This window comes from Hevea brasiliensis, chromosome 3 (genome assembly GCF_030052815.1).
Source record: "Hevea brasiliensis isolate MT/VB/25A 57/8 chromosome 3, ASM3005281v1, whole genome shotgun sequence".
Taxonomy (NCBI): Eukaryota; Viridiplantae; Streptophyta; class Magnoliopsida; order Malpighiales; family Euphorbiaceae; genus Hevea; species Hevea brasiliensis.
Window position 1 is genome coordinate 18,340,174 of NC_079495.1, and position 18,222 is coordinate 18,358,395.

Below are 18,222 nucleotides of genomic sequence, written 5' to 3' on the forward strand. Positions count from 1 at the left end.
GGTTAGAAAGTTTAAGTAGTAATATGTAAATTTCAGGGACTAAAGGGGATATTTTATAATTATTTTCTACTTATGTAATTTTGGGGTGTGATGGCTTAAGCATAGTGATGTCTCCTCCTGTCACACCTCATTGTGTTCCTAATGCTCTTTAGGGGGGAGTGACAAGTTGACTACCATGGAGCGACCATTATAGCTAGCCACTGGCATAGTGAGTACTTGTCCTGCTACTCCTTGTAGGTTCCCCCCTTGCCTACAAGTGATGTATGGACAACTAACTTAATTGTATCGATTGTGACTAATGAATGAAAGAAGTAGCTTGTTCTTGATATACTGGTGCCTTGTTCTTTATTATGCTTGAGATGCTTGTTCAAATGTGATGCTTGTGATATTTTTCCCGATTGGCTTGCCAAGCCATGCTAATATATTCATCGTATTGAACAGATTCTCTTGGCTGACTTGTCTTGAAAGAGTTCAAGCCAAGTGCCACACAGTTCCAAGTGAGGGCTAAAACCTGGGCCCGTGACACAGTGCCCCCCTTGGCCCTAATGTGGTTCCGCCTATGAATGCACGTGATTCTTGTAATCTTTTCCTTGTTTTTGTTGAATAAGTAGAACTACATACAACTACATACATGTATTTCTTGACAAGCATTGTCTTGATCTTTGATGTAGTCATGTTGACTTAGGAATCCCCGAAGATAAAATGTTCCAAACAAAATGTTCCAAACAAATTAACTAGTATTGGTGGAAACATAGCACAAACTGTTAAATTACAAATTGTCTTGAGTTTACTTTAAAGCAGCCACCATTCGACTGAAGTAATGTATCAGAGGAAATGATCAGGAGGATTTCTTTTTTCTTGGACAAGGAAACGCCGCTTCAGCGAACAACTGTGATATAAAACAGTATGCATATGGACTAGAAAATCAATTTTTGACATTATATTTCATTCATTTACATCCTAACAAACATGATACTATACCTTTTTCTTTTATTGAACAAATATAATTCAAATTTGAACTTAGCTCACCTTTGTAGCCATCTTTGCTTCTCCAAAATAAATAACTTCTCTGCCAGAAAGGAGGAAGAGGTCATCGAGCTGATCAAAGACATCGAAATTAGGTTGGTGAGCAGAGAAAATAACCATCTTTCCATCATGAGCAAAATTTCTTAGGACTTGATCATAAACAAAGATGAAGCACTATCACAAATATAAATAGTTTTTATAGTTACAATATAAAAGTAAAAGAAACAACAGTTTAGAGATCAAATAGTAGATTAACAAGTTTCATAAGCATTATTTACAATATAAAACACATGTATTGGCAATTTACAACATAGCACATGCACAACATCAATTACATATATTGTTACATTCAGCGGTTGGCATTTTCAGCAGAGTTGCCATGATATCTGCAACAAAAGTTGAAAACCAATTGAGCAGAAGAAGGTTATCATGTAGCTCAACCATTTATATAATTTATTATATCATAAAGGAAAAGTAATTTCAATCTAAAATGCTAAATTCCTAAACATGCAAACCCCTATAAATTAAAAAGAAAAAAAAGGGAAAATTACAGTTTAAATTCAAAACTAACAATAAGAACAATTTTAGATGAAATTTATACGTACCTAATCTTCACTTGTTGAAGAATCATCCGTCGAATTGATCTCAGAACCGTCAAGAACAATTTTAGGATATGAGCAATCTTGGACCAATCTTCACCTTTTCCACGTTCACATCTTTCGCTCAATCCATCACAATCTTCAATCACAAGTTGTTGAAGAGATACTATATTCTGTAGGCACCTAGGCAATTCTTTGAGGTTATCACACCATCTTACTTTTAAGAGTTGCAGAGTGTTGGTGGATCCTCGAAGAAGCCATTCTGGAAACTCTACCAATTCTGGTAACTTTTTGAGTATCAGCCTTTGAAGGCTGAATCGAGACAAGTCTTGATCGGCTTTCCCTTCTTCCATCATCAAATTGAGGTTTTCACAATCCTCGATGTGAAGAATCTCTAATGCAGTGAGGTATTTCATACTTTGAGGCAAAGAGATTAAGCTTTCACAATTGGCAATAATCAATGTTCGAAGATGTTTGAGCCCTGACATATCTTCACACAAGTATTCTAAATTTTCAGACTCACCAATGCACAAAAACCTAAGTTTGTCATTTTCCTTATGCTCTATTTTTCACAACTCGTTATCTCTTATAGATTTCCAATAACTTTCATCTGTATTTGTTAAAAGAAGTGATGCTAGTGTTTTCACTACTAATGGAATGCCTTTGCATTTTTTTACTATTTCATTCCCAATTCTTAACAAGTTTGGATAGTGCTTCTCTTGGCCTTCTTTAAATGCACTTTTAGTAAACAAAGCCGCACACTCATCATAAGGAAGGCCTGATAATTCATGCGGTGTTGAAATAGTGCCCATAATGGAGGCTACTTTCTTACTACGTGTAGTAACCATGATTTTGCTTCCATTGGCACCTGTACAAAAAAGCTCTTTAGATGGATCCCATTTCATAGGATTATCATTCCAAACATCATCTAAAATGAGCAAGTATGTCTTATCATGAATTCGTTCTCGCAAGATACTTTGCAATTATTGCATTCCCTTTTCACTTAAGTTTTCTTCACTGTTTGTGCATTTAATAATTTCCTTGATCAATTTTTCAAAGTAAAATCTTCTGATACACAAACCTACATCTTAAGTTAAAAAAGATTTTGCACCCGTTCATCATTATAAACTAATTTAGAGAGTGCAGTCTTTCCCATATCTCCAATTCTGACAATAGAAATAATAGAGATTTGTCGACCATCACTAGAGCTTTGCAAAAGTCTAATGATAATTTCTTTATCCTCATCTCTTCCTATAACATCAGACACATTTACAAAGGAGTAGGTCATTGCTCTCTCCCTAGGCATAACACGCCTACCTTCATCTTGTTCATTAAGATGAAACTTAGCCTTATGGGATGCAATTTCATCTAATTTCTCCCTTATTTGTTTTATTTTATGACCCATTTTAAAACGGAATACAAGTGGATTCGAGGATGAAAAAAAAAATGACCCGCCTGAAATCAAAAAATGTATGGAATATTGATTTCATATACATACATCTAGGACCTAGATGCAAATAAGAAATTAATTCAATTAACACCAAAGCATGCTTTTGTTGATTACTAAGAAGTTCAAGAGACTAACTTTTGGTTTTTTAACTTAAAGCTTAAAATCATGAAAACTGAGGTGATTTTGGAGAATAAATTATATATCTAATAAATTTTATTTGGTCTAATAAATGTTGAATGTGAGATTTTATAAATATCCAATAAGATTGATCATATTAACAAAGCAAATACCAACACGAAATCAAAATAATTATAACATAATAAATTAAATATTATTTATTCTTTATTGATAAAATATGATAGGTTAAATTAATTACCTCATGAGATTAAGTTATAATTTCTTATTATCGAATTAATTGATTTTTGACGTTTAATTTTCTTAATAATTTAGTCTATTTATAAAAATATGCATTACTTTACTATTGAATTCGTTAAAAAAAGCTTTAACACATAGACTTACTATTTAAAATTGAAATATAAGTTGGAAAAAAATATTGAAAAAATTTCCCTTATAATTTTTTTTTTTAGAAATTAAGGAAATTTTATTCTTGAAAATTTAATTTTTCCCAAAAGAATTTTTTAAAATATTTTTATGAAAATAATATTTTAGAAACTATTTTTCCAAAAATAGTTTTGGATTAATGGAGAATATTTCTGAAATCTCACATGAATTTAAGATTTTTAACTTTGATTTTCAAGAAAAGGGAACAAATAGACTAAATTGTTAACAAAATTAGATATCAATAACCAACTAATTCAGTTGTCAAATATACCTAAAATATTAGTGATTATGATATATAATAATATAATCTCAATTAAAATATTTGAATTTAATTACTCTAATGCTTATGAATATATAAGAATCGATTGGTTTGAATATTGATATTTAAAAGAGTTTAAAAATTTTAATATCAAATTTAAAATTTCTTTCTCATATACTATCATTGTTTCGTGAAAAGTTATATGCAAAATTAAATTTTATTGTTTAAACAATAGAGCCTAATTGATTTTTGAAAAAATGAAAAACAAAGTGATGAGCCATAGTTAACTTGATTTGTAAAGCTTTCTTTCATTTTTCAGTTCCTGGAGCTTATTTATTGTGCACTGAAGCAATACTAAATAATTTTTGGAATAATTACTATGTAGTCTATGTATTTTAATGAAATTAATTATTTAATTCATATATTTTAAAAAATATACTATTAAGTCCATGTATTTTGCTTCTGTTAAACTATTTAGTCATTTTATCAAAATTTTCGTTAGTCAAAGGATTTTAATATCAATCAAACTACTATTTACTCTTTTTATTTTAGTGAAACTAATTAGTTAATCCTTATATTTTTAAAAAATACATTAGTTAGTTTGTAACACCCTCCCGATAACCACTCCGTACATCCAGGTGATCGGTCGGACGACTAGAATGTCGGAAAAATATTCAAAATACAGTCAGGAACCATAAAAAACTCAAATATTAGCACGAAAAATTTAGTAAAAATTTTAGAAATAAAATACAATCAAGTTAAGCAGTAGGTGCCCTAGCGATGGGTAACCGGAGGGAAGTTGCGGTTCTCGCAACGAGGAGCCCTAGACCCGGGGGAAAAATTATAAAATAATTTTTGGGACTCCTGAGAAGGGTAATTGAGGTTCCCATGGCATTAGAATGCCAAGAAAATACCTAGAAAAATTTTTCAATCGGTACAGACGATTTTGACCCGTTAAGCTAAACGGAGGGCATTTTGGTCATTTCGCCTTCCGAGGTGATTTTTGGCCGACTTGTCCAGTTGAGTAAATAATTAATATAACATTAAATATGAATAAACATTACTAGAAATGAAATTTGAAATGAGTAGTGAAAGAAAAGAAAAGAAAATGCAAAATAATGCAAAAATGACATCATATGAGGTCACTCACTTACTCACCAACCAATCAAAATTAAGCTATCAATTGACTAACAAATAAAAAGACAAAATGAAGACCAAAATAAGAAAGAAAGTGCAGCAGCCACCCTCCCCAAGAGACCAGCCGAAATTCACCTCCATAGCCACCTCCATTCAAGTTTTTTTTTTTCAAGCTTTAGATCTCCATCATTCCACCATATTTCCCTAACCCCTCTTCATTAAAACTTTACCCCACACCTTAAACAAGCTCTTGGCAGCCAACAAGAGGAAGGAAATTGGAGTTTAGGGCTTTGGAAATTCTGCCCAAACAAGGTTAGTGCATATATACATCTAAAGCTTTTTAAATTCTATGTTAGAGACTTGGAATAAGTAGGAATTTGTGACTAAAATGAATGAAATCTATGTCTATCCATGCCCTAGGTTTCAGCAGCCCTATTGAATAAAAAGGAATGAGTGTTTTGATGGACTTAAAGTGGACTAGAGATCAAGATTAAACCATGTATGCATGTGATTATGGAATGAGATAGTTAATTAAAGCATGTTGTAAAAATTCATATGGAAATTAGGGTTTGGAAAGGTGAAAGTGTGACTTGGCTTAGGAAATTGTTAGGGCACATTGTAATGGTCAATTAGTGACCATTTTAGATGTGTTGACCATAAATGGGACAGAAAAATGAGATTGCAAAGTGAGGATTGCAGGCTGCCTAGGACAGCAGCATAGGGACTGAAAATTCAGTCCCTTTGCACTGCCATAACTTGGGCAGTGGTAGTCCAATTGGTGTTTGGCCAATTGGACATGAAACTAGGCTTATAATGGCACATTTTTACTGAAGAAAACATGCACAAAATACTAAAGCAAAATGGTCAAAACTCAGCCACAATCCGGATGCCCTGCACTGAATTCTGCAGAATTTGCCAAATGAACAGTAACTGTTCATTTGGCCATAACTCACTGTAGATTTGGTCAATTGGCCTGAAATTTTTACAGCAACAAGTTAAGACATAGACAAACAACTTTCATGAAGGAACCTACCCCAAATTATGGCCAGAACCCATTCAACCAAGTGACTCAAGTTACTGTTCATGCACTGTAGATATGGTAAATTTCTGCAGAATGCATATCCGGACAGCTTGGGTTTTTGAGCCATATCTGGAGCTACAAAACTCCAAATGGAGTGATTCAAAAACGGAAATTCAACTAGATAAAATAAGGAACAACTTTCATGTTTTACATTTCCTTAAATTCCAACAGTAACAGTGTCCAATGGAACAGTGAAGTTGACTCACCAAAATTGAAAAATCTGTTTGTGTTGAGTTACACTTTGGAATGGCAAAAACACTTAATGCCAACAAGTTTTAAACACCAAATGTGGTATGTTGGGAGTGCCAAAGTTGATGTACACATTTTTATTCTAAAAGTCAACATTTTTGTTGACCAATGATGAATAGTAACACCAAAAAAATTGAAATTCACAAATTGACAAATTTAAAAGTTTCAAATGCCCTAGTATACCTAACAAGATTGGTTTGGATAGTTTGGCATGCCAATAGGGTTCGATTAGCGATCGCACATGGCAAAAATGCCATTCAGTGATTTCATGGCTTTTAGCCATTCGACTTTGTATTGAGACTTGGCCTTGTGCGGATATTATTCTGACTTGTTAGCTGTTCTATTGCACAATCGAGATACGTATGTGACCGATGGTGTGACGGCGAGGTACTAGGTACCCAGTGCGGTTACCCGTTATCGATCCAGTCATCTAGTGTAGGTTACTTGGGGCAACCAAATGAATAAAAGTGAACAACGTAAATGAAACAATGAATATATCAATACCAAACAAAGAAAGCATACACATTCTATACACATTTTATTTTCTTGCTATTTTCTTTTATTATATTATTGCACCACTAAGCATTATTGCTTAGCGCGTTGTTTTTGCCACGCGTAGGTACTGGAGATCCCGATCGCGAGCCCAGTAGACCACAGACTGGGTGAGTCCATCCGGCAGTTCTGCTCAGTGTCCGTGTCACCTCGTCACCTCGTCACCTGCAGTGCATTGGTAGGACACTAGATGTCATTTTGTCATTTTGTAATTAACTTTTTAATTTCTCATATGTATTTGGGATTTATGTAATGTATTTTGAGGTTCATGTAAATAATAAAGATTTATGGTCATGTATGGTATTAATTTGAGTATTTAATGGTTGTTTATATATGAGAACCCTGAGAAAGGGATGTTTTGAGAAATGAAAAGGTTGTTGAGACCTGAAATTGACAAATTATTGAGATATTGATATTGAGTTTTGTTGATAATATTGGAGTTGAGTATGAATGAAATTGTATATTGGAAGTGTTTTTAAAAGGTTCCTAAGAAATTATTTCTCAATTTTTAGCATGTACTCAGCCGGATTTTCCTTAAAATCTTCTTAAACTCAAATGAATAATAGTTTTGATATATGGTTAAACCAAATAATATTTCATAAATTAACTTCAAAAGCATGACACAAATTAAGTAAGGTATATTAGAGAGTTCCAAAGACAGTGTGGCATTACTTACTGGGTATCTGTACGGGTAAGGGGTGTCACATTTCGTGGTATCAGAGTACGGTTTAGGCGTTTCTGGGCCTAGATTGATCCCATACCATGCATTGCATTTGTAAGAGTCGAGGTGACACTAACGCAGATCTGTTTATCTTTCTTATTTTGAATAGGATATGGACCCTTCATCTCAGAGAGCCGTTGAGGATGAAGTGGAGAGTCATGCTCCACCTGCAGCAGCTGAGACTGGGGGCATGAGAGAATCTGCTCCACCAGCTCAAGCAGAGCCTGCTCAGCCTCCACAGGCCATGTTCCAACAAATGGCCGACTTCTTGGACAAATGGCCGGGTAGTGCCACCACCACCACCACCACCGGCTCCACAGTAAATCACACTGGAAAGGCTAAGGAAGTTTGGGTGTGGACTTCTATGGCAAGAGAGAAGATGACTCATTGCGTAGAATTGGTTGAGCAGGCAGGCGAGTCTTAAAACAACTCCACTGCACCCAGGCGAGAACTTAGAAGCCGCTATATCCTTGTTACAAGGCGATGCCTACGGATGGTGGGACAACGTGTCGATGAAGTGCGGCCAGAAGTAACTTGGGACTTCTTCCTCTCGAGTTCAAGAAGAAATATGTGGATCTTGTATACGGAAGAGAGAAGAAGGGAATTCATTAACTGAGGCGAGACAATTGTCGGTGGTGAGTATGAGAAGGAGTTTGTTCGGTTAAGCCGCTATGGAAGGAAATAGTCCCTAACGGTGAAAGGTGCAAGAGATTTGAAGAGGGACTGAATGACAATATCAAGATACTGACTCAACGCCTTGGGAATCACGAATTTAGCAAGCTAGTGGAAGGCGCAATAAGGGTTGAAAAAGTGAGAATCAATGAGCGGACTGGAAGGGAGAGACAGAAGAGGGGACCAGTCGGTCTAGTTCCACCCCGGATTTGGGAAGAAGTTTAAGGGTCCTCCCGCACGAGTTCGGGTCAGCCACGAGTCGGAGTCGATCTCGGGGGCCCAGCCACGATTCACCCCTAGGAGAGGTCATCCACACTATCGGTGGCGCTCTCGAGGATGGGGTTCGAGGACCAGCCCGGCATCTTCTGCGTGTCCACACCGAGAAATGGCACAAGGGGAATGTTGGAGAGTGGCGGTGCTTGCTTGAGATGTGGGTTGTGAGAACATCAAGCGAGGCGCCCACGCAGAACTACTACAGCTGCTCCGACACAAGTAGACAGACCTGCTCCTGCACCACCAAGGGGTAGAAGGTCGGGTAAATCAGAAGCTGTGGGACCATCTCAGAGGCCTACATCCGAGCCGTGAGAGGCCGGATATGGACCACCTGCCGAAATTATGCCACGAGAGCTCGGGAGGAGCAAGATGCCGGGCGTCATCGAGTGCGTTCTCCTCTACACTACACTGTGCATGCATTGGTGGATCCAGGATCCACTCATTCATACATCGCATCAATCTACCCGTAGAAAGGGGATCTGGTAGGGAGAGTGACCAAGACATTCGGTCACTAATCCATTGGGTCACGCAGTGTGGTAGTGAACAAGGTATACAAGGGTTGCCCTTTAAGGATTCAGGGTATGAATTCTTGGCGGACTTGATTGAGTTACCCTTCCATGAGTTTGGCGTGATTTTGGGAATGGGTGGTTGTCACGTCATCGAGCAATAGTTGATTGCAAATTAAAGAGAATTTCTTTGAAAACCCACGAGGGTAATGAGATCACGATTGTAGGGAAAGGACAGATTTCTGTCCAATGTCATCTCGACCATGTTGCAAGAAGAATGATGAGAAAAGTGTGAAGCCTACCTAGCACATGTGGTGGATACTAGGCGAGCTAAGCCAAACTTGAGTGACATACCCACGGTGAGAGACTTCCTAAGTATTTCTGAAGAGTTGCACTGGTTTGCCACGAGAAAGGGAAGTCGAATTTGCTATTGAGACAACTGCGGGTACAACACCCATTTCCATTGCTCCTTATAGGATGGCACCCTTTTGAATTGAGGAGTTGAAAACTTCGGTTGCAAGAGTTGCTAGATAAGGGGTTCATACGCTGATGTGTCACCATGGGGAGCTCGGTCTTGTTCGTGAAAAAGAAGGATGGGACTTTGAGACTTTGTATTGATTCTGGCGGTTGAATAAAGTGTATGAAGAACAAGTATCCGTTGCCTAGAATTGATGATCTGTTTGATCGGTTGAAGGGAAGCAGGAGTATTTTCTAAGATTGATCTCGGATCGTATCATCGGTGAGGTGAAAGATGTAGATGTGCCCAAGGCGCATTCAGGACCGGTATGGGCATTATGAGTTTACGGTGATGCCCTTTGGCCTAACAAATGCACCAGTGCATTCATGGACCTTATGAACCGTATCTTTCATCCACACTTAGATCGGTTCGTAGTGGTTTTTATTGATGATATTTTGGTGTATTCCAAGACCAATGAAGAACATGATGAGCATTTGAGGATTGTTACGCAAACCACGAGAGAAAAGAAGCCGTATGCTAAGTTGTCCAAGTGTGACTTTTGGTTGAATGAGATTGCATTCCTTGGACACATAGTGTCAGTGATGGGATTAGGGAGGATCCCAAGAAAATAGAAGCAGTGATGGAATGGAAGCCTCCCAGAAATACAACTGAGGTCAAGTTTCTTGGGACTAGCTGGGTATTCTGAAGATTTGTGAAGGATTTTCCTAATAGTGCTCCAATGACCAAGTTGTTACACAAGAATGTCGATTTGACCGAATGACAAGTGTCGGACCAGTTTTGAGAAATTGAAGGCTATGTTGAGAGGCACCGGTGTGCTAAAGGACTTTGTGGTCTACAGTGATGCCTCTCATAATGGGTTAGGGTGTGTCTTGATGCAAGAGGGGAAAGTGATCGCCTATGCTTCCAGACAGCTAAGGCCACATGAACAGAACTACCCTACCCATGATCTAGAGCTTGCAGCAATTATCTTCGCACTGAAGATATGGAGGCATTACTTGTATGGTGAAAAGTGCTACGTTTACACAGACCACAAGAGCCTAAAATATTTGCCAACCCAGAAGGAGCTCAACCTTAGACAGAGGCGATGGATTGAGTTCCTGAAGGACTATGACTGTGTAATTGATTACCATCCTGGGAAGGCAACTGTAGTTGCTGATGCTTTGAGTAGAAAATCCATGAACCTTGAGATCATTGAATGCCCGTCTATCTTTAGTTTGTGATGGAGCTATCTTGGTGAGTTGCAAGTGAGGCCAAACGATTTTAGATGGGCGAAGGTAGATGAGAAGCTAATGGCTATTATGAGCAAAATCTCGAGAGGAAAAGCAAATGACTATGGGGTGAAAGCTGATGGGTGTCCGTATTACAAAGGAAGACTGTGTACCAGATGATGGGGAATTGAAGGCCAATATTCTAAAAGAGGCACACACTAGTGTATATGCTATGCACCTGGAAGTACAAAGATGTATCATGATCCAAGCTTGATATTGGTGGCACAGTATGAAGAAAGACATAGTGACTATGTGACTAAATGCTTGACATGTCGGCAAGTCAAGGCGAACATCAAGTTCCATCGGGTTTGCTACACTATACGCATACGAATGAAAATGGGATCGGGTCACCTTGGATTTTGTAAGTGTTCTACCTCTCTCACGGAAGAAACATGATGCAGCATGGTTGATTGTTGATAGATTTACGAAGTCAGCACACTTTATGCCAGTTAGGACTGAATACTCACTAGAGTGTTTAGAATAACTGTATATCTGTGAGATAGTTAGACTACATGGAATTCAAATTTCCATCATATGTGATCGAGAACGAATGTTTACATGGAGATTTTGGAATTAGTTGCATGAATCCTTGGGTACACAACTCCATTTCAAAGATGACTTTCCATCCTCGAACGGATGGGCAATCTGAAAAGAGTAATCCAGTAAACAATTGAAACCAATGAAATTGATACAAATATTGAATTGAAATGATAACAATAACGTGAAATACTTGTCGGGTCCTTGAGGATATCTTGAGAGTTGTGTCATTGAGTTTGAGGAAGTCGATACATACCTCCCATCGCGAATTTGCATACAACAATAGCTACCAAGCTAGTATTCAAATGGCCGTATGAAGCTTTGTATGGGAGAAAATGTAGAACTCAGTGTCAATGGACTGAATTGGCGAAGACAAGCTGGTAGGGCGGACACAGTGAAACAGTGAGGAGAAGGTGAAATCAATCAAAGCCAACTTAAAGATTGCCTCGCATGCATGTAAATCTTATGCCGACCTGAAGAGAAAAGAAATAGAATATGTGGTTGGCGACAAAGTGTTCCTCAAGGTGTCACCATGGAAGAAAGTGTTGAGGTTTGGAAGAAAAGGTAAGTTGAGCCCTAGGTTCATTGGCCCCTATGAAGTCATTGAACGTGAGGGTCCAGTGGCCTATAGGCTAGCTTTACCACAGTGGACAAGATCCATAATGTGTTCCACGTGTCCATGCTCGTAAGATACCGCTCGGATCCATCACATGTCATCTCCAGAGAAGAAATTGAAATACAGCCGGATTTGACATACGAAGAAGAACCTCTACGGATCTTGGCTCGGGAAGTGAGAGAGTTGAGAAACAAGCAAATTCCATTGGTGAAAGTGCTATGGAGGCACCACAACATCGAGGAGGCAACTTGGGAAAGTGAAGAGACGATGAGGCAACAGTTCCCTCAACTATTTGCATCAGGTAAATTTCGAGGACGAAATTTAAATTAGAGGGGAAGAGTTGTAACACCCTCCCGATAACCACTCAGTACATCCTCTTTATCGGTGATCGGTCCTAGAATGTCCTAAAAATATTCAAACTAAAGTCAGGAACCATAATTAACTCAAATATTAACAAGAAAAATTTAGTAAAAATTTTAGAAATAAAATACAATCAAGTTAAACGAGCCGGTGCCCTAGCGATGGGTAACCGGAGGGAAGTTGCGGTTCTCGCAACGAGGAGCCCTAGACCCGGGAGAAAAATTATAAAATAATTTTTGGGACTCCTGAGAAGGGTAATTGAGGTTCTCATGGCATTAGAATGCCAAGAAAATACCTAGAAAAATTTTTCAATCGGTACAGACGATTTTGACCCGTTAAGCCAAACAGAGGGCATTTTGGTCATTTCGCCTTCCGAGGTGATTTTTGGCCGACTTGTCCAGTTGAGTAAATAATTAATATAACATTAAATATGAATAAACATTACTAGAAATGAAATTTGAAATGAGTAGTGAAAGAAAAGAAAAGAAAATGCAAAATAATGCAAAAATGACATCATATGAGGTCACTCACTTACTCACCAACCAATCAAAATTAAGCTATCAATTGACTAACAAATAAAAAGACAAAATGAAGACCAAAATAAGAAAGAAAGTGCAGCAGCCACCCTCCCCAAGAGACCAGCCGAAATTCACCTCCATAGCCACCTCCATTCAAGTTTTTTTTTTCAAGCTTTAGATCTCCATCATTCCACCATATTTCCCTAACCCCTCTTCATTAAAACTTTACCCCACACCTTAAACAAGCTCTTGGCAGCCAACAAGAGGAAGGAAATTGGAGTTTAGGGCTTTGGAAATTCTGCCCAAACAAGGTTAGTGCATATATACATCTAAAGCTTTTAAATTCTATGTTAGAGACTTGGAATAAGTAGGAATTTGTGACTAAAATGAATGAAATCTATGTCTATCCATGCCCTAGGTTTCAGCAGCCCTATTGAATAAAAAGGAATGAGTGTTTTGATGGACTTAAAGTGGACTAGAGATCAAGATTAAACCATGTATGCATGTGATTATGGAATGAGATAGTTAATTAAAGCATGTTGTAAAAATTCATATGGAAATTAGGGTTTGGAAAGGTGAAAGTGTGACTTGGCTTAGGAAATTGTTAGGGCACATTGTAATGGTCAATTAGTGACCATTTTAGATGTGTTGACCATAAATGGGACAGAAAAATGAGATTGCAAAGTGAGGATTGCAGGCTGCCTAGGACAGCAGCATAGGGACTGAAAATTCAGTCCCTTTGCACTGCCATAACTTGGGCAGTGGTAGTCCAATTGGTGTTTGGCCAATTGGACATGAAACTAGGCTTATAATGGTACATTTTTGCTGAAGAAACCATGCCCAAAAGACCAAAGCAAAAAGGTCAAAACTCAGCCACAATCCGGATGCCCTGCACTGAATTCTGCAGAATTTGCCAAATGAACAGTAACTGTTCATTTGGCCATAACTCACTGTAGATTTGGTCAATTGGCCTGAAATTTTTACAGCAACAAGTTAAGACATAGACAAACAACTTTCATGAAGGAACCTACCCCAAATTATGGCCAGAACCCATTCAACCAAGTGACTCAAGTTACTGTTCATGCACTGTAGATATGGTAAATTTCTGCAGAATGCATATCCGGACAGCTTGGGTTTTTGAGCCATATCTGGAGCTAAAAAACTCCAAATGGAGTGATTCAAAAACGGAAATTCAACTAGACAAAATAAGGAACAACTTTCATGTTTTACATTTCCTTAAATTCCAACAGTAACAGTGTCCAATGGAACAGTGAAGTTGACTCATCAAAATTGAAAAATCTGTTTGTGTTGAGTTACACTTTGGAATGGCAAAAACACTTAATGCCAACAAGTTTTAAACACCAAATGTGGTATGTTGAGAGTGCCAAAGTTGATGTACACATTTTTATTCTAAAAGTCAACATTTTTGTTGACCAATGATGAATAGTAACACCAAAAAAATTGAAATTCACAAATTGACAAATTTAAGAGTTTCAAATGCCCTAGTATACCTAACAAGATTGGTTTGGATAGTTTGGCATGCCAATAGGGTTCAGTTAGCAGTACTGCACATGGCAAAAATGCCATTCTGTGATTTCATGGCTTTTAGCCATTCTGACTTTGTATTGAGACTTGGCCTTGTGCCGGATATTATTTACAGCTTGATAGCAGTACAGTAGCACACCGGGAGATACGTATGTGACCGATGGTGTGACGGCCCGAGGTACTAGGTACCCAGTGCCAGTTTACCCGTTATCCAGTCCAGTCATCTAGTGTAGGTTACTTGGGGCAACCAAATGAATAAAAGTGAACAACGTAAATGAAACAATGAATATATCAATACCAAACAAAGAAAGCATACACATTCTATACACATTTTATTTTCTTGCTATTTTCTTTTATTATATTATTGCACCACTAAGCATTATTGCTTAGCGCGTTGTTTTTGCCACGCGTAGGTACTGGAGATCCCGATCGCGAGCCCAGAGACCACATCGGGTGAGTCCATCCGCAGCTTCGCTGTCCGTGTCACCTCGTCACCTCGTCACTGCGATTGCATTGGTAGGACACTAGATGTCATTTTGTCATTTTGTAATTAACTTTTTAATTTCTCATATGTATTTGGGATTTATGTAATATATTTTGAGGTTCATGTAAATAATAAAGATTTATGGTCATGTATGGTATTAATTTGAGTATTTAATGGTTGTTTATATATGAGAACCCTGAGAAAGGGATGTTTTGAGAAATGAAAAGGTTGTTGAGACCTGAAATTGACAAATTATTGAGATATTGATATTGAGTTTTGTTGATAATATTGGAGTTGAGTATGAATGAAATTGTATATTGGAAGTGTTTTTAACAGTTCAAGAAGCATTTTCTCCATTTTTAGCGGTACTCATGGATTTTCCTTAAAATCTTCGGAACCTCAAATGAATAATACTTTTGATAAATGGTTAAAACAAATCATATTTCATAAATTAACTTCAAAAGCATGACACAAATTAAGTAAGGTATATTAGAGAGTGCCAGCACACCGTGTGGCATTACTTACTCGGGTATACTGTACACGGGTAAGGGGTGTCACATTTAGATAAAGGTCCTGCGCAAGGATGATCCCTTAGGCAAATCCCACATCGGCAAAGCACGGAGATGGTGTTGGGCTCAAAAGTAATGATATATAAGATGGGGGAACTAATCACTAGAGGTGCCTTTTGGTGGAATGGCCTGGAGAGTTAGAAGAACTCCAGGGTTAAACGTGCTCGTTTGAGAGAAATCCTAGGATGGGTGACCTCCTGGGAAGTTCTCCATTCCACCTATGGGACAAAACCGTGAGGCTTATGGCCAAAGCGAACAATTCCTCTAGTGGTTGGTTCCCAATCGTTACAATTGGTATCAGAGCCGCTCGCGTGTCCTCTTGGGCGATGGTGGGGCAAACCTCAGAGAGGACGCTGAGTCCCGAAAGGGGGGGAAAAAGGTCCTGCGCAAGGATGATCCCTTAGGCAAATCCCACATCGGCAAAGCACGGAGATGGTCTTGGGCTCAAAAGTAATGATATATAAGATGGGGGAACTAATCACTAGAGGCGCCTTTTGGTGGAATGGCTGAGAGTTAGAAGAACTCCGTGGTTAAAGGTGCTCGTTTGAGAGAAATCCTAGGATGGGTGACCTCCTGGGAAGTTCTCCATTCCACCTATGGGACAAAACCGTGAGGCTTATGGCCAAAGCGGACAATTCCTCTAGTGGTTGGTTCCCAATCGTTACATAGTTTTTGTAATTTGATTCTATTAACTCTTTAGTCTCTTTTATTATTTTTTTATGCCTAAACTACTCTGACTCTCTTCTCTTTATTTCTCTCCCCCCATATTTCTTCCTCTCTATACCCATACCCTTCTCCCCTCTCCCCTCTCATGCTCTTTCTATTTTTCATCTTTTGATAAAAATTAGTACAAGTTGTTTGTGTAAAAAGGTTAATCAATTCCCCTAGATGTCCATGTAATCAAGGTGATAACTAGGAAAATTATTTTCTAACAGAGAAAACAAAAAAAAAAAAAAATGCCCAACTATTAAATGAAAATACTTGAATAATTTTTTTTAGAAAATGTAAATTCAGATATAGTTTTCACATAGCAAATTTTCATTTTCATCTAAGAATATATATTTTAAAATATTGTATTTTCAAAATACAAGGACTAACTAATTAGTTTCATTAAAATAGATGGACTAAATAGTATTATTTTTTAAAATATAGAGATCAAATAATTAGTTTCACTATAATAGAGGGCTAAATAGTAATTTGATAGGCATTGATTAATAAAAAATTTGATTATGAGACTAAATAATTTAACGAAAGCAAAGTACATAGACTAAGCAGTATATTTTTTAAAAATACATGAATCAAATAGTTTGTTTTGTTAAAATGAAGAGACTAAATTGTAATTTTTTTATTTTTTAATTTATTTATTTTAAAATAAAAGGGTGAAAATATTAATGATAAAAAAAATAAATTAAGGCTAAATAATAATTTACCAATATCTGTACATACTAAAATGAATATATATATATATATATATATATATATATATATATATATATATATATATATATATATATATATTGTAAAAGAAATAACTTTTTATATCATTAGATATTTTAGAGGAGGACATGCCAAATTAAATTCTACATTTAATTCTAAAATTGCATGAAATTCAAATGAAATGTAGTTTATAATTTATGTATTTGAAAATAAAATGATAATTCATATTCTCTGATACTCGTAGAAGTTATGAAAACTAATTTCATTTTACGGAAGTGGAGATTGTTAGAGTCTAATTTCAATCAGAATTAGGAATTAAAATTTATTATGAAATTTAGTTAAAATTATAGTAAAAAGAAAATAAAAAAAAAAAGAATGTTTTGTTAATTCGGTCAACCACTGAATTCTAATAGGTGAAAGTCCAAATCCAAATTGAACTTGTTCTTTGTTTCTATATGGTCTATAAAAGGACTTGTTCTTTGTGTCTAGCTAGATAGTAAGTTATGTGAGTGATTTGCGAGTGTTTTGAGGATTAGAAAAATAATTAGTATGTATAATTAATTTTTACTTTATAATGGATTTGTTTGGTGGAGTAGACTTATGCCGAATCACGTCAAATAATATTTTCTTTAATTTATATGTGAGTTAGAATGTCACAACAATAACTTACCTATATATACATACTAAAATGAATTTATATAATTTTTAAATTGTAGAAAAAGACATTTTTTTTACATCATTAGAGATTTTAGAAAAGGATATGTAAAATTAAATTCTATATTTGATTCCAACATCGCATGAAATTCAAATGAATAATTTATGCATTTGAAAATGAAATGAACTTTCATCATACCTTTTTAATGGTGGTTCCATACAATTTAAGCACTCGCCTTCTATGAGTTTCAGATTCAAAATCATCAAGCACATCCTCAGCATCATAGAGAGCATCTTTAAGCTTTATCAGCCACACTTGCACTTGATGATTATCGACTTGCTTCTCCTCAGCATCCAACAGTACAGTTTTCATAGTCAACAAAATATCCTCGAGCTTTTTTAGTTCCCCTTGCAAGCCCCATGCAAAACTTATCTCTGGCCCATTCTCCTTTTAGCCTTGTTGATGGTATTCAAATCCAGATTGCTGCCTTTTTGATGCAGTGTGAAGCTCAAATAGAAACACGCTCCATGCACAATAGTGAAAATAAGGAGAGAAACCTCTACTAAATTTTTATTAATAATAATATGTCTCCCAAAGTACATGTAAATAAGGGTATTTATAGATATTAATCTCCTAAATCTAATAGGAATGTAAAACTACTAAATATGA

At 36.7% G+C, this 18,222-nt stretch overlaps 1 protein-coding gene across 1 annotated transcript; it reads right to left on the reverse strand.

The window, feature by feature from the left end:
- Positions 1-2,194: 2,194 nt before the first annotated feature.
- LOC131178335 (putative disease resistance protein RGA4) lies at positions 2,195-17,925 on the reverse strand. Its single transcript, XM_058143294.1, has 2 exons — positions 17,752-17,925; positions 2,195-2,572 (listed from the first exon to the last, which is right to left on the reverse strand). Exons 1-2 carry the CDS (start codon positions 17,923-17,925, stop codon positions 2,195-2,197), a joined length of 552 nt encoding a protein of 183 aa, XP_057999277.1.
- Between the last annotated feature and the right edge of the window lie 297 nt (positions 17,926-18,222).

What these genes read in the sequence shown, in the direction of transcription:
- LOC131178335 (XM_058143294.1), bottom strand. Translation starts at nt 17,925, where the DNA reads ATGAAAACTGTACTGTTGGATGCTGAGGAGAAGCAAGTCGATAATCAT. An exon ending in ATGGAACCACCATTAAAAAG is followed by an intron (nt 2,573 to 17,751) that starts GTATGATGAAAG and finishes ATTCATGATAAG; the next exon opens with ACATACTTGCTCATTTTAGA.